The sequence below is a fragment of the Scyliorhinus torazame genome, chromosome X (genome assembly GCF_047496885.1).
Source record: "Scyliorhinus torazame isolate Kashiwa2021f chromosome X, sScyTor2.1, whole genome shotgun sequence".
NCBI lineage: Eukaryota > Metazoa > Chordata > Chondrichthyes > Carcharhiniformes > Scyliorhinidae > Scyliorhinus > Scyliorhinus torazame.
This window is the reverse complement of record NC_092738.1, coordinates 29777855-29798030: the sequence shown is the minus strand read 5'-3', so window position 1 is coordinate 29798030 and position 20176 is coordinate 29777855. Positions and strand designations below refer to the sequence as shown.

General features: G+C 46.9%; 1 protein-coding gene across 3 annotated transcripts in view; it reads left to right on the top strand.

Annotated features, from left to right (window-relative positions):
• The window catches only part of LOC140405470 (electroneutral sodium bicarbonate exchanger 1-like), a 391515-nt gene that overhangs the window by 326403 nt on the left and 44936 nt on the right, over positions 1-20176 (top strand). For all 3 annotated transcript variants that reach the window (XM_072493938.1, XM_072493937.1, XM_072493936.1), the window contains 5 exons: positions 295-428; positions 1539-1784; positions 8347-8452; positions 11651-11812; positions 12610-12723. In XM_072493938.1, coding sequence (XP_072350039.1) covers positions 295-428; positions 1539-1784; positions 8347-8452; positions 11651-11812; positions 12610-12723 — 762 coding nt within the window. The remainder of the gene's footprint in view (positions 1-294; positions 429-1538; positions 1785-8346; positions 8453-11650; positions 11813-12609; positions 12724-20176) is intronic.

Genomic DNA, 20176 nt, shown 5'->3' with positions numbered 1-20176 from the left:
TGACGTGTCACATATCTAGTGTCATTCTAGTAAATCTCCTTTGCACCCACTCCAAGCTTTTTCTTAATGTGCGGTGCTCAGAATTGTTACACAATACTCCAACTGGGGCTTAATCAGTGGTGTATAAAGGTTTATAGCTTCCTTGCCTGTGTACTGTTTGCAACTATTTATAAAGCTAAGGATGCCAGTTTTTTCTTAAACAACTTTATTGACTTTTCCCACCTCTTTCAATAGAATAACTGGATTTATGTGAATTGCTTCAGTCACATTACAATTATTTTTGGTCTCTTTAAGAGCGCGATTGAGTCTCTGTTTGGGGCCTCCATGACAGGAATAGCATATTCGCTCTTTGCTGGACAACCTCTCACTATTCTGGGCAGTACAGGTCCAGTGCTGGTGTTCGAAAAGATTTTATTCAAATTCTGCAAGTAAGTTACCGTCGAGAAGTTACCTTCCGCACTGTAGGAATTCTAAGAGAGGTTGCAAAGCACTGTAAGATGCCTGCTACTTCAAGCAGTAGGGGAAAGGCAAATAAGCTATTATTTCTAAGGTGGAAAAGAGACAAATTGAGTTGATAGAAGTTGAATTTTGGTAGAGCAACACTGGGAACAAGTGTTTACTTTAGGCAAGTTTGGTACCAATGGAGATGGGGGTGGATTTTACATTTACATTCCAAAAGGTGAGCTCATTTGATTATAGATAATGAAGGGTAAATTCTGAGAAGGTTAGTCGAGGTGAGGGAAGATTATCATAGAATTTACAGTGCAGAAGGAGGCCATTTGGCCCATCGAGTCTGCACCAGCTCTTGGAAAGAGCACCCGACCCAAGGTCAACACCTCCACCCTATCCCCATAACCCAGTAACCCCACCCAACACTAAGGGCAATTTTGGACACTAAGGGCAATTTATCATGGCCAATCCACCTAACCTGCACATCTTTGGACTGCGGGAGGAAACCGGAGCACCCGGAGGAAACCCACGCACACACGGGGAGGATGTGCAGACTCCACACAGACAGTGACCCAAGCCGGAATCGAACCTGGGACCCTGGAGCTGTGAAGCAATTGTGCTATCCACAATGCTACCGTGCTGCCCCAGATCAAAAGATCAAAAAAGAAAGACAGTGGCCTGAATTTTCCAGCCCTTCCCGCCGGTGGGATCTTCTGGTCCCATCAAAGGCAACCCCCAGCTGCAGGCTCCCCAGTGGCTCTCCTCTTCTGCCAGAAAACGGCCCCAGAAAACTGTGGGGGGGGGGGAGCTCGGATTTACTACAACACAACACAAATTTTAAAACTACAGATGCAAACTTTGTAACTGGTCATACTATGTTGTACACCCAATTTTAATGAACCTTCTCTCACTCCTCTATTCTGGAAAGGCTACTGTCTGCTTTAAATGCACTACTGTAGCAGGAAAGATTAGCACTGCTCAAGTTAGTCAGCCACTGTTGATCTCTAGATTAACATTAGAATTTAGGTATGTTTCTCATACTCAACTTAATTTTACATTTATTTAACTGGATTTTCTCCTTTTTATAGGGACTACAACTTATCCTATCTTTCCTTGAGAGCGAATATTGGACTTTGGACATCTTTCTTATGTATTTTGCTTGTTGCCACTGATGCAAGCTCTCTTGTTTGTTACATAACTCGTTTCACTGAGGAAGCATTCGCCTCTCTCATCTGCATAATTTTCATCTATGAAGCTCTGGAAAAGCTGATCCATTTGGGAGAAGTCTATTCTTTCAACATGCACACAAATCTGGACCAGCTCACTCAGTACTTGTAAGCATTTAATTTGTATTTCTTGACAACTTTCTTCCCTCCAACAGCAATAGCATTCTATGGGAATCAGTTAATATTCAATCCCTTAGTCATATGTTTCCTTTGAAGTGTGAGCCTATACAATCAGTACTCGGAGATTGTTTCACCATGTGGTTGAGGCATGACGCCTAGCACAATCTTGGTGACATGTTCCATTTCCCAGAAACGGGTCATTGGATGTTTACGCAAGAGAAAATGCTGGAAAATCTCAGCAGGTCTGGCAGCATCTGTAGGGAGAGAAAAGAGCTAATGCTTTGACAACGAGTCATCGGACTCGTAACGTTAGCTCTTTTCTCTCCCTACAGATGCTGCCAGACCTGCTGAGATTTTCCAGCATTTTCTCTTTCGTTTCAGATTCCAGCATCCGCAGTAATTTGCTTTTATTCATTGGATGTTTATGCCATTTGGCTCCTCAAGCTTGCTCTGCCATTCAACTAGATAATGGCTAATATTTCACCTCAGCACCGTTTTTCTGTAGGAACCCCATATCCCTTAATATCTTTAATGTCTAGAAATCTCTCAGTCTCTGTCTTGAAAATACTCAGTGATTGAGATTCCACAGCCCTCTGGGGTAGAGAATTCCAAAGATTCACCACCCTCTAAGTTAAGATATTCCTTCCCACCTCAATCTTAAATGGCCTGTCTCTGATTCTGACACTGTGTCTCCTGTTCTAGACACTGCCGCCCTCCTCCTCCTCCTCCTCCTCCCTCCCTCCACCACCACCACCATGCAGGGGAAACATCCTTCCTGCATCTACCTTTTGAACCCTGTAAGAATTTTGTCCACTTCATGTAATAACCTGCATGGAGCACACGGGGCTGGCTTGATTGTTTTCCCCTGTGGTTCAAGGAGTAAGAGCTCGCCTGCTAATTGCGGGGCTATTACCATGTCTATATAATGTCAAGTAGAAACCGGCCGACAGAGAGAGTGGACCCGGTAAAATCTGACCGGGTCCCTTGTACATAGTATGTATTATAAATAACCATCTTCTTAATCTTGCTCGTCTGACTCCTTTTCGCCTTTATTGCACTCTCTCTGTGGCAAGTATATCTTTCCTCAGGTAAGGGAACAAAAACTGTACACAATGCTCAAGTGTGGCCTCATCAAATCTGCACAATTGCAGCAAGACTTCTTTACTCCTGAACTTAAATCCTCTCGCTATAAAGTTTTGCCTTCCTAATTTCTCGCTGCACCTGTGTGATAACTTTCAGTAACATATGAATAAGGACTCCCAGGTCCCTTTGTAACACCAACACTTCCCAATCTCTCCCCATTTAAGAAATATTCTACATTTCTGTTTTTCCTACCACAAGGATAACTTCACATATTTCCACATTATATTCCATCTGCCATTTTCTTGCCCACCCACTTAGTCTGTCTAAATCTCCTCAAAACCCCTTTGCATCCTCCTCACAACTCACAGGCAGTGGTGTCGTGGTATTATCACTGGACTAGTAATCCAGAGACCCAGAGTCATGCTCTGGGGGTCCGGGTTCAAATCCCGCCATGGCAGATGGTGAAATTTGAATTCAATAAAAAAAGTCTGGAATTAAAAGTGACCATGAAACCATTGTCGATTGTCGTAAAAACCCATCTGGTTCACTAATGTCTTCAGGGAAAGAAATCTGCCATCCTTACCTGGTCTGGCCTACATGTGACTCCGGATCCACAGCAATGTGGATCACTCTTAAATACCCTCAGGATAGGCAAAAAATGCTGACGGTGCCCACATCCCATGAACAAAAATAAAACAGAGTTAACATTTCAAGCCAAATATGACTCTTCTTCATTTGGTACAAGTGTTGATGAACGAATTGCTGTCTCAAAAGACCAATCTGTTAAATGTAAAAGGACAACCTGGTTGTATAATGGTGAACATACTTACTTCACGTAGCTCTGGTAGGGGTTCAGGTTTCATGGGATATTTAACTTGAACCTGACAGATACACCTTTGCAGAATGGCATCAGTTGGCAGCTCACATTTTGTATTAGATGAACTGGACTAGTGCTGTTGGGAAGGGTTTAAACTAACTTGGCAGGGGGCTGAGATCCTGAGAGAAGGTTCAGCAAGGATAGATGCACAGCAAAAATTAGGAGAGACACCAAGTGGGTCCAGAAGGCATAGAATGTCTAGACCAGTCAAGTCACAAGGGAGTTTGGCAAAATTGGATGGTATTTGTTTTAATGCAAGGAGTCTGATGAACAAGGCAGATGAAATTGAAACACGGGGGTATGATGTCATTTATGTCACTGAGACATGGATGAGAGAGGAGCAGGATTGGCAGCTCAATATTCTAGGATATAGGATCTTCAGGTCTTCAGGTGAGATCGGGAAGGAGGTAAAAGAGGAGGGTGTGTTGCAATTTTGATCAGGGAATCAATTCCAGCCGTGAGAAAGGACGACATCTTAGAAGGCTCTTCAAATGAAGCCATATGGGTATAACTTGAAAACCAAAAAGGAGCAATCACATTGCTGGGAGTGTTCTATAGGCCCCCGAAGGGTCCAAGACGAATAGAAGAGCAGATATGCAGGCAAATTTCAGAGAAGTGTAAAAGTAACAGGGTAGTGCTAGTGGGAATTTCAACTTCCCGAACATTAACTGGGGTAGTCAGAGTGTGAAAGGTTTAGAGCGCGCGGAATTCTTAAAATGCATCCAGGAGAACCTATTAAGCTAGTACGTAGAAGGCCCTACAAGAGAGGGGACGGTCCTGTACTTAATTTTCGGTAACAAAGCTGGGCAAGTGGTTGAAGTATCAGTGGAGGAACATTTTGCAGACAGTGATCATAACTCCGTTAGATTCAAGATTGTTATGGAAAAGGCCAAGGATGGGCCTGAGATCAAATTTCTAAACTGGGGGAAGGCCGATTTTAATAAGATCAGATATGATTTGGCCAGAGTGGACTGGGAGCAGACACTTGTAGGTAAATCTGTGACAGAACAGTGGGACACCCGCTTGAGATGGAGTTGCCCGGAGGACATTCGACCGCATCAAGCAGGGTATACAGGCCCTTACATTAACCGACTCACAGGCCAGGTTGGCCACCTACACGGGGGAACCACTGGGCATTGCAGGAACTACAATGACCCCTGTTTATGGACGCCAGGAGGGGCGTTTCCCACTTATCGTGGTGCGCGGCCATGGGCCCAGCCTGTTGGGTCGGGACTGGTTGCGCCATTTGCGGTTGCAATGGCAGCACATCCTCCAAACAGTTTCTGAAGGATTGACTGAGGTGCTAGGACGATACCCAGATGTATTCCAGCCTGGTTTGGGGAAAATAAAAGGAGCCGTAGCCCGTATCCAAGTCGAACCAGGAGCCACGCCGCGCTATTTCCAGGCTCGCCCGGTGCCTTACGCCTTGCTCGAGAAGGTAGAAGGGGACCTCACTCGTTTGGAGAGTTTGGGTATTATCAGGCCCGTCCGTTTTGCTGACTGGGCAGCACCAATTGTACCTGTAATGAAGCCAGATGCCACAGTTCGCTTGTGTGGCGACTATAAACTTACAGTGAATACGGCTTCCCGACTCGACCGATATCCAATGCCTCGCATTGAGGAACTCTGCGCGAAGCTTGCAGGCGGACTCTCGTTCACAAAATTAGATATGAGTCACGCCTACCTACAGTTGGAGCTGGACCTTGCCTCCCGACCATCTGTAACGATTAATACACACCGGGGCCTGTATGAATATACACGGTTGCCCCTTGGAGTCCTCTGCCTGCGCTATTTTTCAACATGTTATGGAGGGCATTTTGAGAGGTTTACCACGTGTCGCTGTCTACTTAGATGACGTTTTGATTACAGGGACATCGGAGCAGGAACATTTGGAAAATTTGGAGGCTGTCCTTAGACGCTTTTCGGAGGCTGGAGTCCGTTTACGTCGCACAAAGTGCATATTTCAGGCAAAGGAAGTAGTCTACCTAGGTTATCGGGTGGACCGCGAAGGTTTGCACCCCGTCGCAGAGAAGGTGCGTGCGATTCAACAGGCCCCCGCCCCGACTGACACTTCGCATCTTCGTTCTTTTCTCGGTCTCGTAAACTATTACGGGAAGTTCCTCCCCAATCTGGCAACTACGCTGGCCCCGTTGCACCTTCTGCTAAAGAAAAATCACACCTGGGTTTGGGGTCAGCCGCAAGAAACCGCTTTCCGGCGGATAAAGCAACAATTGTCGTCGTCTGGGTTACTAACCCACTATGATCCTGGAAAGCCTTTGCTCGTCACATGTGATGCATCCCCATATGGTTTTGGGGCCGTCCTGTCCCACAAGATGGAGAACGGGGCCGAGCGACCGATAGCTTTCGCCTCCCGCACATTGACTGCAGCAGAGAAAGTACGCGCAGATCGAGGAGGAGGGCCTGGCAGTGGTTATTGCGGTGAAACGCTTCCACCAGTACGTGTATGGCCACCATTTCACTATCGTGACTGATCATAAGCCTCTGTTGGGACTTTTCAGAGAGGATAAGCCAATACCACCCATTGCTTCCGCACGGATCCAGCGCTGGGCTTTGTTGCTTGCTGCATACGAGTATTCTCTGGAGCACAAACCAGGAACGCAGATAGCAAATGCCGACGCACTGAGCCGATTGCCTTTATCGACCGGCCCCATTTCGACCCCCACGACCGGTGAGGTGGTTGCACCTTGCCTGTCACGGCATCACAGATCCGTGAGTGGACCCAGACGGAGCCAGTCCTGTCAAAGGTTCGGCACATAGTCCTGTATGGTGGGCAGCATAGACAGCTCCCAGGCGAGTTGCAGGCATTTTCCTCCAAGCTGTCAGAATTCAGCGTGGAAGACGGCATCCTCTTGTGGGGGACGCGTGTGATTGTCCCGGAAAAAGGCCAGGAGCTGATACTAAGAGACTTGCACAATGGGCATCCAGGTGTGACCAAAATGAAAATGTTGGCCCGGAGTTATGTCTGGTGGCCAGGCCTCGACACCGACATTGAGAAGGTGGCCCAAAACTGCTCCATTTGCCAGGAGCATCAGAAGCTTCCGCCGGCCGCGCCCCTACATCACTGGGAATGGCCAGGGTGGCCTTGGGCGCGCTTGCATGCAGATTTCGCAGGCCCTTTTCAAGGATCCATGTTCCTTCTATTAATCGACGCCCAGTCTAAATGGCTAAAGGTGCATAAGATGCAGGGGACAACGTCCTGCGCAACAATTGAAAAGATGCGTTTGTCTTTTAGTACGCATGGCCTCCCCGAGGTGCTGGTCACGGATAACGGCACTCCATTCACGAGTGAGGAGTTTGCGAGGTTCATGAAGATGAACGGCATACGCCATATCCGCACTGCCCCTTACCACCCGGCTTCAAATGGGTTGGCAGAGCGCGCAGTGCAGACATTCAAAAGAGGCCTAAAGAAGCAGTCTTCCGGATCAATGGACACGAGACTGGCTCGCTTTTTGTTTACGTATAGGACCACTCCCCATGCGGTGACTGGAGTAGCTCCCACAGAACTCCTAATGGGCCGGAGACTTCGCACCCGCCTTAGTATGGTTTTCCCGGACATTGGCGCAAAAGTACGCCGCACACAAGAACGGCAGGGACAGGGATTTTCTCGGCATCGGCCGATTCGGCAGTTTGCGCCCGGTGACCTAGTGTTCGTTCGGAATTTTGCTGGTGGTGCCCAGTGGGTTCCTGGCGTAATCTTTCGCCAAACGGGCCCTATATCTTACCAGGTGCAAGCCCAGGGTCGTCTCCAGCGCAGACATGCAGACCACGTTCGGTCCAGAAGACTACCGCCTCCAAAGATTCCCCGCCCCGGAGCTCATTTCTACAGCCGCAGAGACCAGAGACAAGGGAAGGTAGTCCTCACAATCTTCCTCTGGTGCCTCACTCAAAGCCTGCGCAGGTCGTTACAGAACCGAATGGAGATAGAGACGCTGACATGATGGAGGCAGCAGACTCTGACTCCGAGATGGAAACACAGGACGCATCAGAGGGGGAATCCTCGGGTTCACGGGCCGTGGATGTACAACCGTTACGCCGTTCATCACGGAAGCGCCGGTCTCCGTCTCGTTACACGCCGCCTGATCCAGCGCCACGTGCAAATGGTGTCCGGCCTGCGGCAAAACGAGTCCGACGCCCTCCTTCGCCAGGGTCTTCGGTGGATTCCTTGGACTTTGGGGGGGAGGGATGTTATAACCTGCCTGCTTACCATTGGCTGGGGACTAATGACAATCCCACAATCCTGTGGGAGTATGAGCTTCCCCAATGAGGGGGGGGCGGAGAAACCATTAGTAAACTCCATGTATAAATGAAGCTGGCCAGTTTGGAACCAGCAGGAAGGAGTGTGCAGCAAGGGAAGTTGCTGCAGCTGTCATGTATATGTGTTATTGTAAATAAATGTTATTACTTTGTATCCTTAAAACTCGTGCTGGATTCTTCGTGGCCCTCACAAAAAGTGCATTTTAGTTTCTTCCCTGTTAATATTTTAGAAAGAATTGTTTCAAACTGAAGTTGCACAGGCTCATCCAGTTACAACACATATTGAGCTTAATTTTCTGTTTCTGTTCACTTTAGCTGTATATGTACAGAACCTCACAATCCTAACAACAGAACTCTAGAGCACTGGGAGAAGCACAATATTACAAGATCGTCAGTTCCTTGGGCAAATCTGACCGTCAGTGTAAGTTACAAAACACGGATTTTTCAATTTGTTACTTGTTTTGGAAATGAGCCTGGCTCAAGGTTATGGATAAGGATAAAGGATGGTAGTGAACGGGCTCTTAATTCGGCCTACTGCTGCTGTGAAGAAAGCAATAAACAGCACCAAACAAAATCAAAGGTCTAGTGTCACATTCTAAATGTTCATGCTGTGTCTTATTGTAATATAGTTAGTAAGCTGCTAATTGTAGAGAAGAATTGTATATCCTTGCTTTTCATAAGATCATTTTCAGGTCCTTGTATTCAGGTTAATTGTATTGGTATTAATGACCACAGAGGAGTGCAGTTAAATGCTGTATTCTGATACCTGTGCAAAAAATATTAAGAAGGAAGAGAGTATATATATTTTATATATTTATATTCTTTCAAACAAATTTGTGATATTCCAGTAGTAGCTATTTTGGATAATATTTGTATGAACTAAATGATGAAATAAGTAAACTGTAAGGGATACTACTATGAATAAATGTGCAAAAGGCTTTGTTGAGTTGATTTTGTAAATAAAGTCAGAAAATTCTTAATTCAGCATCCTCCACACATTGCTGGAATAGTTTGGGGGAAATTGAGCTGAGCAAGCCCCAGGATCTCTGTCATTCAACCAGTTTGTTTTTCCTCAGCTGAAGATTCTTTTCCTTGTACATAGGACCTTTTGTCGACTAAGTTTGGAACAACATCTATAGGAGAGGTTAGATTGGAAAGAACGGTATTAAATGTTCTGTTAATTTGTCCAGCTTGACCAGGTTATTGTGCTTTCTTATCAGGTTTCCCAGGAGACTAAGGTGTTGATACACTGGATAAAAGCCGTCTGGCAAGCAACCTTCCCATTGCTTGCCATTTTAACACAAGACCCTGCTCCCATGCCCACATGTCTGCCCTTGGCCTGCTGCAATGTTCCAGTGAAGCTCAACGCAAGCTGGAGGAACAACATCTCATCTTCCAGTTAGGCACGCTACAGCCTTCCGGTCTCAACATCAAATTCAACAACTTCAGATGATTAGCTCTACCCCACCTCGACCCATTTGTTTTCATCCCATTTCATTTTAACTGTCTTTTACCATTCCTTTCTTTATTGTCTTTCTTTATATATATTTAACACCCCCCCCCCCCCCAATCTTATTACCCTCCCTTACCCTTTCTCCCCTTTGCTTCCCCCTTCCCCTCCCGCCACATCAATATCTATCACAGTTCACCCTCTGATGTTAGTTTGTCTGCTGTTTGGTCTTTCACACCTTTTGTTCTCTCTGCGGACTGCCATTGGTTTCTGTGGCTATTAGCACCCCGTTTCCCTGGGTTTCTGTGGCTATGACTCATCTTTCATTCTCACTCCACGGTATAAATATTTCCCACTTTCTCTGTCTGTTAGCTTTGACAAAGGGTCATCTGGACTTGAAACGTGTCAGCTCCTTTCCCTCCCTACAGATGGTGCCAGACCTGCTGAGCTTTTCCAGCATTTTCTCCAAGGTGTTGATACAGATTGGCACTGGAAAAGAATCAATCAGAAAATATACCAAACTGTCCTTTTCAGAGCAAGCGTACAAAAGAAAGAAAAATTAAAAGCTTTGTTCTTTAGATTGTATGGTAATAAGCTGGGTTCCCTTGGACTTCCCTTTTTAAACGGGCATTAGGTTGGCCATCCTCAAATCTTCTGGCTCTCAACAGAACCCCCAATTAGATACGTTCAGGCCTCTGCTAGTTCTTCCCTCTTCCCTACAGGATCCCATTAGGTCCTGGCACTTTGTTGTCCTTAGCTTAATTAATTAAACTTTTGATTTCCTGTTATATATTATCTTATCTCACTTTTAATCAATTCAGGATCTACCTCTTCTAAATATTGATGCTTTTGTTAATATGGAAGCAAAGTACGTTTGGTGTATCCCCCACCAATTTCAGCTTTTGCTCTACTAACTCTCAATATTCTCTTCACTTGGGGATTCCACCTGCCAGTGTCTCATTTCATGGAGGTTATTTGGAAATTGTACCCATTAGTCACTGGTTCCTAATGCGGTTTTCATTTCGGTCTTTACAAATTCACAGATCAACTGTTCAAATACTTTGAATACTTAAGTTCACTTCCTGAATGAAAAACATTACTGTTTAATGATTGTTTTGACTTATAGTTAGTAAACTATTATGTATGTTACTCATTTTTGATTTTCCATTCTGACAGGATTGCATGGGAATTTTACTTGAAATTGCTTCCCGGTTTAGTTTAAGATATTTCTATCCCAACATTTTACCTCCCAGTGCACAAGTCAAACTGACAGCTATACAGCATAGATGCTCACCCAGCTCCGATGTCTCTGAAGCAGAACAATTTAGGCAGGCTCAACAATTATTTTGTTGCTATGGTGCAAGAATCCAAAGCAAACTAGTGAATAAATAGTGGACCAGACAAATGAATGGTTGAGAGTATCCTACTCTACTATCAGCTTATGGATCAAAAATGCAGGGCAGGATAAAGATCATGGGCGGGATTCTCTGTCCCGCAAGCCCCGTTTTCCGGCAAGGTGCGCCCCAGCCGACAGCGGGATCCTCCATTCCAGCAGCCGGCCTATGGGGTTTCCCATTGTGGCCATTGGGAAACCCGCGGGTGTGAGTGCGCTGCTGGCGGACCGGATGATCCCGCCAACGGAGAATCCCGCAGCATTTCCTTCATTCTATGGCAGTCTCCAATGCATCACTGAATGATTGAAAACCTTTGTGAAGTTGTCTTATGAAGTAATCCAAATACATTTACGAAACACCACTATTTGTATATTTTTAAATGAGTTGGATTCTCTATCTGGACAAAGTATAAACTAAGCATATTTTTTATAGATGGCGAGAAAAAGTATACCTAAATGTGACAGCATGCAAGACTGAATGGTTTAAATCCAGGTGTTAGGAGAAACAAATTGCTGGTCAAGGTCAGGTCAGGCCTTTTAATGTTTGAGGTTACTAAGGATGCCTCTGACAGTGATGTCATCATGTGACAAAATGTCTTAAAGGACAATGGTTACAATATAAACCTTTTCCCCATAGAGTGGTAACCTGGTACAGATTGCTCCAATGGTGTGTGGAGGATACTATCCACTGAAGAAACCTATTACCATGGCTTTCCAGGAAGCTAGTACAATGCAATATTTTTAATATGATCTGTTTGCTGCCTTTCTTCATCCAGGATTGTCGGACATTTCATGGTGAATTTTTTGGTCCTTCGTGTGGACATCACGGACCATACACCCCAGATGTCCTCTTCTGGTCTGTTATACTATTCTTTTCTACATTTGCCCTGTCAGGGTTCTTCAAACAGTTTAAAACAAGTCACTATTTTCCAACTAAGGTACATGCAATCAGTTTCTCCAGCTTAGTTTTAAAAACATTATGTTTCTAGAGTTTTGCGGGTTGTGGTTTTGTCGGAAACTTTTTTTTAAATTTGTACTAGTTTTCCAGGTATAATGTTCAGCTACTCTGAGTATGCAAGCATGTAGTATTCTGCTCCCAGGTCCTGCCAACATGCCATGTCAAGGTTTGGCTCACTATGGGTAACCACTGGATAGGGAGTTTTAATGGAAAAAGATCTACAACTATTGTTATAAAAGATTTGATATAAAAACAGAAAATATTGGAAAAAAATCAGCAGTCTGGCAGCATCTGTGGAGAGCGAAACAGAGTTAACATTTTGAGTCCAATGTGACTTCTAAAGAAGGGTCTCGGAACCCGCGGTGGAGCCGGTGAGCCATTGTAATCTCCATTCACTTCGATGGGACTAAAAGATCCCGCTGGTGAGAATAGGTGGAAATTCAGGCGGTTCACTCTGTTTCTTTCTCCACAGATGCTGCCAGACCTGCTGAGTTGTTCCTGCACTTTCTATTTTTATTTCAAATCACCAGCATCCACAGTATTTTGTTTTTTATTTTATTGTTATATAAGATTTGTTTTTTGGACCTAATTTCATTTTGGTGAAGCTATTTTGTGACCTAGATTTTCTTTCCCTCTGACTTTGTACACTATTTCACACAAAGCTGATTGTTGGCATTCTTGGTGAATGAATACAATGCATTTGTATGGTACTTTCATGTTCATTGTTCTAACTAAGGCATTAATCTTGTTTTGTTAATTTACAATATTTACTGGCAGGTGCGATCAATGATAAGTGACTTTGCTGTTTTCCTGACCATCTTATCTATGGTTCTTATTGACTATGCCCTGGGAATTCCATCACCAAAGCTTCAAGTTCCTAGTGTTTTTAAGGTAATAAAATAGACATAATTTGGAGGATACTTCAAAATACTCAGAGGAACAAATAAGTACTTTGCTTCCATCAAGATGAACAGAAAAACCTGAAGATTTCAGTTAAATTTTATATTTTGTTTTATTATATATAATACAAAAGTAACAGAGGAATCTTAATGAGATGTTCCAGATTTTTTACGGTGTATGGATAAACTGAACACATTGATTTAAAATAAGTCACACTCTACAGCATTGAGACAAGCACTGAAGTTCAGAGAGATTTTGATTTAATTCACACAGACCGTGATGATTATTCAATTCCCAAGGAGATGGTTTCAAGAGGGAACTGGATACGTATAGCTTGTTGACGGAGAAAGCAATTAAAGGGTATATGTAATTGTTATGCATGGTATTTTCTAAACTTTGAAACTAGCCAGGTGAACTAGAATGCTATCTTGAAGTCTGGAATATACCTCCCACTAGATCCTGGCCAATTGATTGTCATAAATATTTTGAATCCCTCCCACGTCCTTGGATTGTCTGTTATTTGGTCTGATGTCCTTTACAAGCGAAACAAAGGTGTGCAACAGTCAGGGATAATGTCAAAAAGATAAAGTTGAGGGCATTTTACCTGAATGCATGCTGCATTTGCAACAAGGTAGATGATTTAAAGGCACAAATAGAGGTAAATGGTTATGATCTAATTGCCATTACAAAAACTGGCTACAGAGTAACCACGATTGGGAACTGAATATTCAAGGATATTTAACATTAAGGAAGGACAGGCAAAAAGGAAAAGGAGATGGTGTTACACTGATAATAAGGGATGGGATCAGTACATTAGTAAGGGAGGATCTCAGATTGGAAGAGCAAAATGTGGCATCTTTGTTTGGCTGGAGTTAAGAAGCAGCAAGGGACAGCAAGCATTGTTCAGAGCTGTTTATATGTGTGGTAGTGTGGGGTATGGTATTAATCAGGAGATTAGAGAAGCATGCACCATGGGTAATCCAGTGACTTCAATCTGCAAAAAGACTGGGTAAACCTAGTGAGTACGAAAGCTGTGGAGGATGTGTTTCTGGAGTGCGTTTGAGATTGTTTTTTAGAGCAGTATGTTGAGGAACCAACTAGAGAACAGGCTATTTTAAATATAGGGCGAGATTCTCTGGCCTCTTGCGGCGTGTTTCTTGGTGGCAGGATCTTCTGGTTCTCCTGCTATCAATGGGATTTGCCATTGAATCCATCGCATGTTGCCAGGAAATCCGCAGGGGGCGCGCCGTCTGCAGGACCAGACGATCTTCCCCACATTAGAGAGAGGCTCTGTGACAAATTGTCCGCATACAGGGGCACCCTATGCTCCTACCTCCCCTCTCTGTAGCTTTCCACCCGGCCGACGATCTAAGTGCGATGGCTCATCGCCAAAGCAAACAGTAACGGGAAAAGTAGATATCCCTGCCTTGTACCCCTATATAACCGAAAGTACCCCAAATTCAGTGCATTGGTACGGACATGCGCAGTGGGGACCCTGTACAAAAACGTAACCCATTAAATGAATTTAGGTTCATAGCCAAACCGCCCAAATACCTCAAGGTACCCCCACTCCACCCAGTCGAACACTTTTTCCGCATCCATGGAGATGATTACCTCTGGATCAGCATTCAGAAGAGAGATGGGCCTATATGACCCACACTCCATGGGATCTTTATCCTTTTTCAGGATTAAGGAGATTGATCCTGTGTCAGTGTGGCCTGTAACACCCCCCGGGACAGAGAATCATTAAACATGTCCAACAGGTGTGACCCCAACACTGTTGCAAAGTGTTTATAAAATTCCAGACGGAGTCCATCCGGGCCCGGTGCCTTCCCCGACTGCATTGAATGAATACAGTTCAAAATTTCCTCCAGCCCGAGCGGTGCCTCCAGTTCCTGCCCACTTTCCCTTTCCATCACCGGGAAGACCAACCCATCCAGAAACTGTACCATAGTCGCGTCCTCCTCTGGAGGCTCAGACTTGTATAGCCCCCGGTCAGAGGTCTCAAACACACCCCCCCTCCCAAAAATCCTTAACCTGTGCTACCTCCCAAGAGGCCATCTGCCACCTCAGCTGGTGAGCCAATAAACGGCTGGCCTTCTCCCCATACTCGTAAAACGTCCCTCTCGCATGACGAAGCTGGCTTACCGCCTTCCCCGTCAACACCAACTCAAACTCCATCTGAAGCTTCTTCCTCCGCTAACAGCCCTGCCATTGGAGCCGCAGAGTATTGACGGTCCACCTCAAGGATGGAATCCACCAACCTCTGCCTCGCCGTCCTACCAGCCTTAAACAAAATTATCTCCCCGCTGACCGCCTTTAATTTCCAATAACAGAAGCCATCCTCTCACAAAACCCTTTATCTGCGAGCAATGCCGTATCCAACCTCCATGGGGGTTGCTTAACGCAGCCCGTCTCCAGCCACATATCCACATAGTGTTCGGCACTGTCCATGTAATCAAGCTTACTATGAACAGCCAAATCCCACCCGCAAGGAAGTCTGCCAGGGCCACAACTTATGCCAGCTCCAGGCCCACCCAAGGTGGTTGCCATCACCTCCTCGGACATCAACCAAGAAACCCTCACCATCAGCAATCTGCCCCATCTACCCTCCCTAACCCCCCAACCCCCGGGGCACCAACCAAGCAGCCAACCAAGCAGCCAACCCAACTCCAACCAAACCCCCCCCCCCCCCCCCCCCCCCCCCACACACACACACACACACACACATCCCGAACAAAGAAAACCCAGCCAACCTAGGCTCGTTGCCTTAACAAACAAAAGAAACAACCCCCCCCCCCCCCAAAGGTAACCAGGTCTCTCCCCCATTTCGCTCCCATTAACCCGCATAACTGCTAGTGGGGTGACCCCGATCTGGGGGAAAAATCAAAGTTATACACACTGGATCAGTATATAGCCCCTCTACCCGAACCTAACTTTAATATCAAACATTTCAGGAAGGAAAACCATGGGTGGGATTCTCTCAGCCCTGGGCCGGGCCAGAAGATCCCCACGACTGGCGTGGTTGGCGCGGCGCCAGTCTCAGGCCGCTCTACGCGGCCGGCCCGCTGATTCTCAGGCCGGGATGGGCCGAGCGGCCGTCGTGGAAACACAGTCCCGCTGGCGCCATCCACACCTGCTCTCAGCCGGCGGGAACTCAGCATGGAAGGGTCAGGTGGCGGCCTGTGGGAGGGGAGGGGGGCTCCGACGGGGGGAGGGGGGGGGGGCCTCCGAAGCGGCCTGGCCCGCGATCAGGGCCCACCGATCAGCGGGCCGGCCCCTCTGGCTGGGGCACTCATTTCCTACGCCCCGGCCCCTGTCGTCCTGCGCCATGTTGCGCCGGGGCCGGCGCGTTGAAGGAAGCCGCTGCGCATGCACGAATCCCGCGGCGCCCAGTTCATGCCAGGAACGGTAGCTGAAGCGGCATGAACCACTCCAGTGCTGTGCTGGCTGCCTGTAGGGGCCAGAATTAGTCCTAGGTGCGACCCGTTCACACCGTCGTAAAACGCGATGGCGTTTACGATGGTGTGGACACTCTGCCGCGGGATAAGAGAATCCCGCCCCATATACCCACACCCAATACCTCTCCCCCAAACATTTCCAACAATACTGGAAACAAAAGACAAAATCGAGGAAAAAGGCAAAATAGCAAAACACATTAAAAAAAACAAGTCAGGTGTAACCAACAACTTCATTCAATTCTCCCTCAGTCCTTGCTTTTTTACAAAGTGCCTCCTCTGGCATGTCAAAATAGTAGTCCCTGTCCCTGAACATGACCCAGAGGTGAGTCCGACACCCCAAAAATGGCCACCAACAGACAAGGCTCCAGTTCAATGCTAAGAATCACTGACATGGTGCTAAAGAAGGCGACCCAAAAGCTTGCCATCCTTGGACACGACCAGAACATGTGGGTGTGATGAGCGGGCCTACAAGAAGACCGCTTTGACAAAGGGCCATCTGGACTCGAAACATTAGCTCTTTTCTCTCCCTACAGATGCTGCCAGACCTGCTGAGATTTTCCAGCATTTTCTCTTTGGTTTCAGATTCCAGCATCCGCAGTAATTTGCTTTTACCCAGAGGCGAGCTGGGTACACCACTCCAAAATGCACTTTTCTCTTACAAAGCACCGCCTTGGCCTTGTTAAACCTTGCACGCCTTTTTGCCAGTTCTGCCCCAACATCCTGATGAATTCTGACAGGATGTCGCTCCCATCTACATTCTCGAGTGTCCTTCACCCACCTCAGGATCCTTTCCTTATCTAAGTTTCTGTGGGGTCAACTATAATCGCCCATGGCGGCTCTGTCTCAACGACCAGTGGGCCCAGTCCACTTCAGGAGGGTTCGCAAAGACAGTGCAGTCACAAATAGGATTGGAGAGGGTTGAACATTAGAGGGCTGTGATTTCAGACTCATTCAAGGCACTGCCAGGCTGCTGCAGTTGGATTTGAATTGCACTTCTGGAATATTTGGAAGCCTGGTGCCCTGGACCACAATGATGTGTTCAGCGTCTCGTGGACCATCTTTTTAAAAAAATATTTTGATTTATATTTTTCATTGATAACAAATACAACATCAACATCAAACAGCCCAGAATGTGGCTCTGACTACAGTGTCATAATGACAATAGATATTTTTTAAAAATACCGCCAACCAATCTTCTAACTCCCACCAGCCCAACAAAAATTACCTACCCCCGACAATAATAATAACCACCTTTCCACATCTAACAGCTGATGGTGACTAATTCTTTAAAGTATGAGTTGAATGGTCCCCACCTCGGATAGAATCCCTTCACGATCCCCTAATGGTGTACTTGACCTTTTTCAAATCGAGAAATTTCATGAGGTCACCCAACCCGGCTGAGGCACGAGGTGGAACGGAAGATCTCTATTCCAGTAAAACCCGTCCCCGGGCTATCAGCGAGGCAAAGGCAAGAACATCCACCTTCAGAGCGGTCAACACCCCCAGCGAGTCCGATACACGAAATATGGCCACCAACAGACAAGGCTCCAGATCAATGCTAAGAATCACTGACATGATGCTAAAGAAGGAGACCCAAAAGCTTACCATCCTTGGACACGACCAGAACATGTGGGTGTGATTAGTGGGCCCACAAGAGAACTGCTTACACCTGTCCTTCATTTCATCAAAGATCCTGCTCTTCCTAGCCTTAGTTAGGTGAGCTCTATGTACCACCTTAAGCTGAATCAGGCTGAGCTGTGCACAGGAGTAGGTGGAATTCACCCTACAAAGGGCCTCAATCCACACAACCTCATCCAGAATGGGTCCCAGCTCCTCCTCCCACTTCACCCTCACCTGCCGCAGCGGAGCAGCTTCCATTGACGTGATCTGCCCATAAATATTTGAAGTGCTCCCCCCTACCCTTGACCATGCCAACAATAGGATTCTCCCCAACAGGGAGGCTTGAATCGAGACGAGAAATGTAGGACAAGCCTTATGGATAAAATCATGTAACTGATAATATCGGAACAAATGTGCACCTCACAGTTGAAATTTCACCGCGAATGCCTCTCAACTGGCAATCGTCCCTCCAGGAACAGATCCCGAGAGCACTCCAGACCCTTTACTTCCCACGACTTAAACGTCGCACCCAACCCTGACGGCACAAACAAATGGTTACCGTATATGGAAGACAGCAATGACATCCCCCCCCCCCCGGCATATGGGGCCAGATTCCCCGATCCTGAAGCTAAGTGCGGAGGATCTGCGGCGTTTTACATGGAAAAAATTGCCGCCGTCCCCTCACCAGTGCAACTGGCGAGGGGCTAGCAGCCATGTAAAACTCCCAGCCTCCACAAAATAAATGGTCCATGGCCACGCCTGCGCACGACGACGACCTGCAGCAGTCGCATCGTAAAATTTGGCACTGGCCATGCATGGACCTGACCTGCCAGATAGTTCCCCCCTGGACATCCCCTCGATGCCCCCTGGTCAGCCCCCACCAGCCCAGCCTTCGCGGAAGCCTCCCCGCCCTGGCCAGCAGCATGTCTCCCACCCAACTGTGATGGCGCTGGACACAGTCCGCAGCCACCACGCCGGGTTCCTGACCGCTGAGACCATGAGTCAACCGCATGGTCGGGAACTCGGCCCATCGGGGGAGGGCTTTCAGGTGATGCGCTAAGGCCGTCCCAATGGGGTGCGGTGCACGCCGCTAGGATGCCGATTCAGAGGGTGCGGAGCATGGGAAACCTGCATCAAACAGGTTTCGACGTAAAAAGGGATTCTCTGCCTGATTTCCGATTACGAAATCGGCGTCGGGGAACAGAGAATCCCGCCCATGGAGTCTGACTCCCCCAGCCACTCCTAAACCTTCTCAACATTGGCTGCCCATTAATAAAGGAGAAAATAGAGTAACGCCAAGCTCCCAAACTGCCGGTCCCTCTGAAGGTATACCCTACAAATTCTTACCCGCCCAAATAAAACAATTCACCAACTTGTTCACCTTGGCAACAAAATACTCGGCATGGAAAACGGGGAGGCATTGGAACAGAAATAGGAACCTTGGTAAAATATTCATCTTAATTGCCTGGACCTTGCCCGCCAGGGACAGCAGAAGGACATCCCACCTCTCTAAACCGGACCTCACCCATCTCACCAAACTTACATATCTTAACCTAAGAAGCATGGACTAATCATGGGCCACTATGATACCCAATACCCGAAGCTACCTCTGGTGTCCGCGTTCAAAAGAGAGATGGGCCTATATGAACCACGTTCCGTGGGATCCCTATCCTTTTGACCTGCGAGAATATATCGGGCAACATTCCCCAAGCTAGAGAATCATTGAATATATCTACTATCAATGGCACCAACTGGCCCACAAACATCTTATAAAACTTGACAGGAAACCCATCAGGGGCCTTACCTGTTTTCATCAGCAATCTCCCTCAGCGCCTCTCAAAGCTTAACAGCGCCTCTAACTCCTCCCTACTCTTTCCACCACCAGGAAGGAGAACCCATTTAAAACCTCCACCATGTCCGACCCACGCCCCGTGGACTCTGACCTATAAAGATCCCTACAGAAAGCTTCAAATGCTGCATTAACCTCCTTCGGAGCGGAAACTAACCTTGGGTCCGATGGGTGGCCGTCATCGGCAATCCTACCGTCACCATTTTCTCTGCTGAGGAACAGCACAAAGCCTCCGACTCTGCTGAGGAATTGTCTACTGTCGGTTTCTTGCTTCCTTTCCTTGCCCTTTTGACATGTGTTTAGTGTGGGAACCCTGTAGTACTGATCCAGAGTGCTTTCCTGCAAAAACTGTCCAGCAAAAGCAGATCCTGGTCGGAGCTACCGAAGCAGTGACCTGTCCCTCACATGCCGCCACTGGAGGTGCTCATTGACTATCTTGGACATGGTAGATGTCCAGATGCTGCGTTCCCTTAATGTTGTGACTCGCCTTCCCTTCTCACATCCCTGAGACCAC